General features: G+C 46.5%; 2 protein-coding genes across 2 annotated transcripts; both read left to right on the top strand.

The window, feature by feature from the left end:
- Window positions 1-1449: 1449 nt before the first annotated feature.
- LOC134210476 (uncharacterized) lies at window positions 1450-4094 on the top strand. Its single transcript, XM_062686524.1, has 2 exons — window positions 1450-2842; window positions 2950-4094. Exons 1-2 carry the CDS (start codon window positions 1450-1452, stop codon window positions 4092-4094), a joined length of 2538 nt encoding a protein of 845 aa, XP_062542508.1.
- Window positions 4095-4114: 20 nt separating this feature from the next.
- On the top strand, window positions 4115-6252 carry LOC134210475 (uncharacterized). The gene is made up of 2 exons (XM_062686523.1): window positions 4115-6034; window positions 6076-6252. Exons 1-2 carry the CDS (start codon window positions 4115-4117, stop codon window positions 6250-6252), a joined length of 2097 nt encoding a protein of 698 aa, XP_062542507.1.
- Window positions 6253-8207: the final 1955 nt, after the last annotated feature.

Below are 8207 nucleotides of genomic sequence, written 5' to 3'. Positions count from 1 at the left end.
TTCCCAGAGTTCCGTCGGTCCGCCTATGTTGAGTTTTTTAAATACAGTCCACTCTCGAACATAATTTTGGTCCAGTCGAACCGGATCGTGCATAATGTAGTATCTCCTGTTCCGGAGCCGGAAGAAGAACCGTAAAGTGCAAAACTCAAAGTGTATTCCGAAAAAGTCGGAAAATTCAAACGATAATGGTGTGAGCAAGATGGCCGCCATCGAGGAAGTACAGTACTAGAGTGACGCCGCCATTTTGTGAAGTTTAAATATCGGTGTGCGGTCGCCATTTTGAAAAGTGATGATGGTAAAACCATAAGAGAAGTGAAATAAGCTAATAATTAAGTGCTTAACACGTGGGGTAAGGAAACCCGAAATAAGTGAAGATAGTTGCTTCGAAGCTAGTGATCTGGTTTGCCCACTTGGATCAGCAAGTGACCGGTTGCGTGAACATAGACTTGGCTGTGTTCCCAACCACCGTCGAGCATAAGGCTTGGCTTGATGTAGTGTCTACAGTGGCATGCCGGAAGAAAGTGTTTCGAAGCAGCAAAAAGCCGGAGACTCTGGAGCTAGTTCTGCACTTGGGCAGTCTACTCTAGATTCCTCCACTCCGTTAAGTAAGAAGCAGAAGAGAAAACTGAAATTGGTGGAAAAGTTAACTGCCATGGAGAACATCCAACGACTCGTCCGCCGTCGTGGCGCAGCGAAAGGTAAGGTGTCTCGCATTCTCAATACTATCCGCCCAAATGGAGATGAAGTGGTTCAGCTAACGGAAGCTGAGGTAAAGGTCTATATGACGAAATTGGAAGCAGCGTATAAGGACTACAATGATGCACACGATAAAATCATGGATGTAGTAGTGGACGATGAATACGAACAGCATGTGCCACAGTACGAAGAGTTCGATATTCTTCACGACACTGTTTCCATTTTGTTGGAGGAGCAGCTCAACAAGATTAAAGCAGCTACGGCGGTCATTGATGCTGCCACAAACGTAGGGCGTAGTAATCAAAACCAGCAAGCACCGATTGTTGTGCATCAACCGCTTCGTATGCCGGTTCCCACATTCGATGGCCGTTATGAGATTGTAGTGACATTTTGGAACAGATTAATATTAACGTACAGCCGAGAACACTTCGCAATAACGCTATGAGAATGCCATTTTGTCGGACTAACTACAGTATGAACGGTAGTATTGAAGGATTACAGCGTATATTCAACAGGGTTTCTACAATATTCGACTTCAACCTGCCTCGTCAGACGCTGCGTCGAAGATTCAAAGAATTTTTCACTTCGCAATAGATAGCTGTTTTAGTGTTTGTGTCCATTTTTTTTTTTAAGTTTTTGACGATATGTATACTTATATCTTATATCTTTTTTTTATTACCATCATTAGGACTTAAGTAGTCTGTTGATGTAGGCCTTAAATAAATAAATGAGAGCTGGCCAAAGTTCAAGGCTATGTTCAAAGATCTCGTGGACAAGGGTCCAGATCAGCCGGCTGTTAAGTTATACCATCTGGATAAGGCTCTGGTTGGTAGTGCAGCGGGTCTTATCGACGCCAGGACGATCAACGAGGGCAATTACGCTCATGCGTGGCAAATATTGGAAGAGAGGTTCGAAAATAATCGTCACGCTATCGACTCTCATATTCATGGCTTGCTGAACCTTAAACGCATGACGAAGAAGAGCCATTTGGAGTTACGGAGTTTGGTGGATGAGTGCAGCAAGCATGTGGAAGGCCTTAAGTTTCTGGAGCGGGAGTTCGAGGGAGTAGGAGAGGATTTCGTCATCCATCTGTTGGCTGCAGCATTGCACAACGATATACGCCACATGTGGGAGTCCACTATAAAACACGGTGAGCTCCCCGATTACGATGAGATGCTGACGTTCCTGAAGGAGCAAACGTTCATCTTGGAGAGAGTCGAAGCAAGCAACCCGAAGTCATCCTCGATGTCCGTTAAGTCGGTGCCTGCAGCCAATAAGCCGGCACAGAAAGTCCATGCAACCGTTTCATCAATTGAGACGGAAATGAAGTGTGATTTTTGCGGAAATTCACACGCTAATTACCATTGCGCTGCGTTCAAGGCGCTCTCGATTCCGCAAAGATTGGTCAAGGTAAGAGAACGAAATGTGTGCTTTAATTGCTTGCGAAAAGGTCATCGAAGTGCCGAATGCTCGTCGGACAGATGCTGCCAAAGGTGCAAACGTCGGCATCATAGTCTACTACACGCCGAAGAAAAATGCAAGCCAGTTACAGATCAGTCAAGCAAGCCGTCCTCGAAGCCAGCGACTGAGCAAGAAGATTCACCATCGGAATCGACGCCGGCTACGTGTTCAAGCGTGGCTACCAACACGCAACAAGTGTTGTTACTCACGGCGGTGGTTGATGTATTGGACAAGACCTATAAGCCCCATCCATGTAGAGTTTTATTGGATAGTGGATCCCAAGTCAATTTGGTTACACGAGCCGTAGCTGATAAATTGGGCTTGAAGCTGGATTCGTCGAATGTCACGATGTTCGGGGTGAACAAAACGAAGACCCAGTCATCGAGTTGCGGTGTGATTCATCTTTCGTCGAGGTACAGGGATTTCCACGCTAAAGTCAAGTGTCTGGTAACTGACCAGGTGACAGCAGATCTCCCATCATCGGTTATCAATATCAGTGCATTGGAGCTTCCCGCTGGTGTTCAGCTAGCCGATCCAAAGTTTTTTCATCCAAGCAAGGTGGATATGCTCCTGGGTAACGAATGGTTCCTCAAATTGTTGCTCGGAGAGATTGCATTGTCTGACAGTCTTCCCATCCTGCGCGAAACTCAATTTGGTTGGGTTGTTGGTGGAGTGTTTGAAGAAGGTGCGTTTTCTGATGGAGTAGTTTATTCGCACACAGTCACGATGGACAATTTGAGCCAGTCTATTCAACGCTTCTGGGAAGTTTAAGATATCGCTGATGCCGATCAGAGCGTGACAGTGAAGAAGAGGAATGTGAAAGTCATTTCCAGACGACTCATCGTAGAGATGCTTCTGGTCGTTACATCGTAGAGCTGCCTCTAAAGGAGTGTGTCAGCGAGTTAGGAGATTCCAGGCCGTTGGCACTACGAAGATTTCATGCACTGGAGCGAAAGCTTTCGCAGCACCCGGATTTGAAGAAACAATATCAGGAGTTTATGAACGAGTACGAAGTTCTTGGTCACTGTGAAGAAGTTGATGTTAGTAAGGATAAGGCAGATATCATCACCTGGTATTTACCTCACCATGCCGTCCTGCGGCCATCGAATACCACTACTAAGTGTCGTGTGGTGTTTGATGCATCGGCGAAAGTGTCAGGGTGGTCGCTTAACGATGTGATGAAGATTGGTACCATCATTCAAAGTGATCTGCAATCCATCTCTCTTCGGTTCCGTCTCCCACTTTATGTTATGGCTACTGACGTGGCAAAAATGTACAGGCAAGTCCTCGTCGATCGGCGGCATACGTCGCTATCTCGTGTGTTCTGGAGGAAGAATCCTTCCGATCCGCTGCGTGTCTTAGAGCTGACAACGGTCACTTATGGCACAGCTTCCGCCCCGTTTTTGGCAACGCGGGCACTTTTGCAACTGGCTATCGACGAAGGTTCCAAGTATCCTGTGGCAGCAGACATCTTGAAGAAGAGTTTCTACGTGGACAACGCATTGTTCGGGTTTGATGACTTGAATGAAGCAAGCGAAGCTCAGGTGCAGTTAATTGGTCTGCTCAAGGAGGGTGGATTTCATCTGCATAAATGGGCTTCCAACAATCCTGCATTGCTGGAACGGATTCCAGAAGGCGATCGTGACGAGTTGGTTAGCATCGACGATGAAGGCTCTAAAGAAATAATAAAATCGTTGGGACTAATGTGGAATCCAATTTTGGACGCATTGCAATTCATCTCCATTCGAACAGTGTGTGAAACCAGTACAACCAAGCGACAAATACTGTCGCTTATATCAAGAATGTTCGACCCCTTGGGTCTTGTGGCGCCGGTTATCGTGATCGGTAAACTTTTACTGAAGAGCATCTGGCAGGAAGAGTTGGAATGGGATGAAGAGCTCAAGGGAGAGCTGAAGAAAGGTACGACAAATTCCTAAGCGCGTTGAGTGGTGTTACTATGCTTCGGATTCCTCGTCGCGTGGTGGCCACTGGGGCCATTGCATTTGAGTTACATGGATTTGGTGATGCAACATTAGAAGCTTATGGTGCCTGCGTGTACATCAGGTCGATTGTACCTGGTCAAGCTGCAGTACTGAAGTTATTGTGCGCAAAGTCGAAGATCGTTCCGAAGACTGTATTGACCATACCAAGAAAGGAACTTCTAGCAGCCCTTTTGCTGCACCGATTGGTGAAGAAGGTACTTGCAGCATTAGCGTTGTGCTTTCGAGACATTTTGTTATGGTCGGACAATCAAGTGGTGCTAGCTTGGCTAGCGAAGAACCCGGAACATTTAGAAGTGTTTGTTCGGAACCGGGTTAGTGAGATTAACTCTACTGGACATCAATTTAAGTGGAAATATGTAAGTACGCTGGAAAATCCAGCCGATGTAGTGTCGCGCGGCCAATCTGCCGACGCTCTTCAAAGGAACGATCTATGGTGGAATGGTCCGTTGTTTTTGCGCAGTGAAGATTATCAGATGGTGGTCCCGAAACCACTATCCGAGGAAGATGTTCCTGAGTTGCGGCAGACCACTGTATCTTCTTCGGTGGTTTCATTGGAGAAACTGCCGATGTTCTACAAGTACGAGTCATTCAGGAAGCTGCAGCGAGTTCTGGCATACGTCTTGCGTTTTTGCCAAAATGCCAAGAAGAAGGTGCATAACAGGAGAATTACTGAGCGATTTCCCACCGTTCTGGAAATGCGCCACTCGTTGGAGGTAATCGTCAGGGTGATACAATTACAGCATTTTGGTAACGAGGTAGCCATCATCAAGTCCGGTGAGTACTGTAAAAGATTCAAAACGTTAAATCCCTTTTTGGACGATGGAATGATTCGTGTCGGTGGACGACTACGACATTCAAGTTTGCCTTATGGTGTAAAGCATCAATGGATCTTACCTAAGAACGATGAAACCGTCCAACGGTTAATTCAAACTGTGCATCGAGAGAACCTGCACATAGGACCGTCGGCGCTACTCGCCCAGCTTCGCCGGCAATTTTGGATTCTGGGAGCCCGTTCTGCTGTACGCAAGGTGACACGAAATTGTGTGCGGTGTTTCCGGCTCAACCCTCCGTGCGCCAGTCAATTCATGGGGGATCTTCCCGTCGCAAGGTGCGACCAGGCTTCCTCATTCATGAAGGTTGGAGTTGACTTTGCGGGTCCCATTCTCATTAAACAAAGAGGAAGAAAGATGGCTCCTGTAAAGGGTTACGTGAGTGTTTTTGTTTGCATGGTCACCAAGGGCATTCATTTGGAGGTAGTAGAAGACCTTTCTACAGATGCGTTCATCGCCGCCCTGCAGCGATTCGTCTCTCGTCGTGGTGTCCCTGAGCAGATATTTTCCGACAATGGGACAAATTTCATCGGTGCTCGCAACGAGCTGAACGAGCTTTATCGGCTTTTCAAGCAGCAAGCCACCGAACTCAAGATTTTTGAATTCTGCCAACCTCGGCAGATTCAATGGAAGATGATTCCACCGAATTCCCCACACATGGGTGGGATCTGGGAGGCAGGTGTTAAGAGCGTCAAGACCATCCTTAAGAAGAAATGTCAGTCAAGCCTCCTAACGATGTCCGAGTTTTCGACTCTGCTTTGCCTGATCGAGGCTCAACTCAACTCTCGGCCGTTGTACGCTCCATCTGAAGATCCTTCGGAATTTGAGCCGCTAACTCCGGGGCATTTTTTAATCGATCGTCCTTTGACTGCCATCCCGGAGCCAAGTTATGAAGGAATTCCGGAAAATCGTCTTTCCAGATGGCAGTATGTCCAGCGCCTGCGTCGAGAATTCTGGAAGCGCTGGTCCGATGAATATCTGCTGGAGTTGCAGGTACGACACAAGTGGAATAGGAAGAAGGAGAACATTCTACCTGGAACGGTGGTAGTTATAAAAATGATAACTTACCGCCCCATCAATGGAAGTTGGGTAAGGTCGAGGCAAACTACACTGGATCGGATGGATTGGTCCGTGTGGTGGACGTTCGAACTAAAGCTGGTCTTCTGAAGCGTCCGATCCACAAGCTGGCCCCGCTACCTATACTGGACAACGAGCGCAAAGAACCCGTGGGGGAGGATGTTCGAGCCATCCGTCACGAATAAAATATTTTGTGAGTGTATCGTTCAACGACAGTCTGCTGCTCTTTGTCTAACAACACGCAGCTGCACGAAGGATGCATCCTTCAACGCAACCACAACGCAGCAGCACGAAACGAGCGCGCAAGGAGCGCACCAAAGAAGAATACGCGATGGTTTTTTCCAACCGAGAAGGAAGACGCCATCACTGTACGCCGTGCCTTCAACTCGTTTAGACTTGTTACATATAATAAGCTTGAAGTGAATTCGATAACAAAGAAATGTAATTAGTGTAAATATATTGTTTTAAACTAAGCAAAGGACTTCTTTATCCGGTATCCGAACTTCGTGGTTGGTTTTCCCAGAGAGTTCCGTCGGTCCGCCTATGTTGAGTTTTTTAAATACAGTCCACTCTCGAACAAGGGGGGCTCAAATTAGTATTTTTTTCGATGGGCAGCCTTCTTATTCGGTTCGGTATATGCTCTGGACAAAATTTCAGCCAAATTGGTCAACGTCTGGGCGGTGCTAAGCTTGTTGGAAGTTTATATGCAAAAATGTATGCAGAAACATCCAAAAACAGTGATTTACAGTTAGGCGGCACAATTTACGATGAAGAACTATGCTGCCGGCGGACGCATAATTGTCCCAAGTTTTCTGGGATTCCCTATATACATGGGACAATTATGCGTCCACCGGCAGTTTGATACTCATTCAAATCTATAAGAATTTAATACAGAATGCTGTGCTGAAAAACGCAAAAATATTAGTGTTTGCCCGGCGAAGTTATTAGCATTTATTTTTTTATTAATTGAGGGCGGAATTCAGAAAAAAATCGAGCTTTCTTAGAAAATTCTTTCATAAAACTGATACATTTTTTTCCCACCCCATTCGCTACCGAAAGACTAACAGGACAAAAAAAGGAATTCATATTTGTTCCGGCCTAGCAATTTACTTCATAATCCATTCTTTACCTAACCCGGGATTTGTTTCAGCCTTTGAGTTTATTTTCTGGTTTACAGTGATCACTGATCTTGTTTCCGATACCCTTTACATTTAACGCCACGCCGATGTATTCGATGAGTTTTCCTCTACGACGAGATGGGCGACGATGCGACACCTGAGGCTGGTTGAGGTTCTGGCTAGGAAGCTTTGCATGAGTTACACGTGCACGACTCGGGTACTCTCGGCTCGTTGACGAGAGGTTAGAATCATCGATCGAGCTAAACTTTTTTTTAAATTTCCTGTTCGTGTGTGCCACTGCGACCAGCTATTAGATCTATTGGAGCATTCCCCGTATCCTTAGTGTTTAAGTGCATGTAGAATTACTCCATTACTATTGAGGAGTAATAAAGTATCGGTTTCGATACAGTTCTTGTTTTGTTTTCCCAAGAGTTCATGACACGGTCCCGCTATAAAAAGCTGCATGTATCCGCAATTAGGCTCCGCCAAAGCGACCGTGTGCCGCTCAAAGCGCACAAGCCCAAGTCCTGGTGTTAGGTGGGACGATAAACAGCCCTGACACGACGGCCCTCCGACGAGACAGGAGGTTTGCGCAGGCCCAATAAGCCGCCTTTAAAAACAACCATTACGAAAGACATAGAAGATAATACGACTCGATACAATCGGCAACGACCTAGGCGACGAATAAAGGATCACGATTGGAAGCTTGGAACATGGAACTGCAAGTCGCTAGACTTTGAAGGATGCGAAAGGATAATCTACGATGAATTACATCCCCGCAACTTCGATGTCGTAGCGCTGCAGGAAATCTGCTGGACAGGACAGAAAGTGTGGAAAAGCGGGCATCGAGCGGCTACCTTCTACCAAAGCTGTGGCACCACCAACGAGCTGGGAACCGGCTTCATAGTGCTGGGAAAGATGCGCCAACGCGTGATTGGGTGGCAGCCAATCAACGCAAGGATGTGCAAGCTGAGAATAAAAGGCCGTTTCTTCAACTATAGCATCATCAACGTACACTGCCC

The sequence above is a fragment of the Armigeres subalbatus genome, chromosome 2, assembly GCF_024139115.2.
Source record: "Armigeres subalbatus isolate Guangzhou_Male chromosome 2, GZ_Asu_2, whole genome shotgun sequence".
Taxonomy (NCBI): domain Eukaryota; kingdom Metazoa; phylum Arthropoda; class Insecta; order Diptera; family Culicidae; genus Armigeres; species Armigeres subalbatus.
The sequence above is the reverse complement of the archived record's forward strand: the minus strand, read 5'-3'. Positions and strand labels throughout refer to the sequence as shown.

Excerpts from the sequence above, each read along its gene's own strand:
- LOC134210475 (XM_062686523.1), top strand. The coding sequence starts at position 4,115 with ATGCTTCGGATTCCTCGTCGCGTGGTGGCCACTGGGGCCATTGCATTT. Across the intron at positions 6,035-6,075 it reads ACATTCTACCTGGAACGGTG|TTGGGTAAGGTCGAGGCAAA; the intron begins GTAGTTATAAAA and ends CATCAATGGAAG.
- LOC134210476 (XM_062686524.1), top strand. The coding sequence starts at position 1,450 with ATGTTCAAAGATCTCGTGGACAAGGGTCCAGATCAGCCGGCTGTTAAG. Across the intron at positions 2,843-2,949 it reads TGGTGGAGTGTTTGAAGAAG|AGCGTGACAGTGAAGAAGAG; the intron begins GTGCGTTTTCTG and ends GATGCCGATCAG.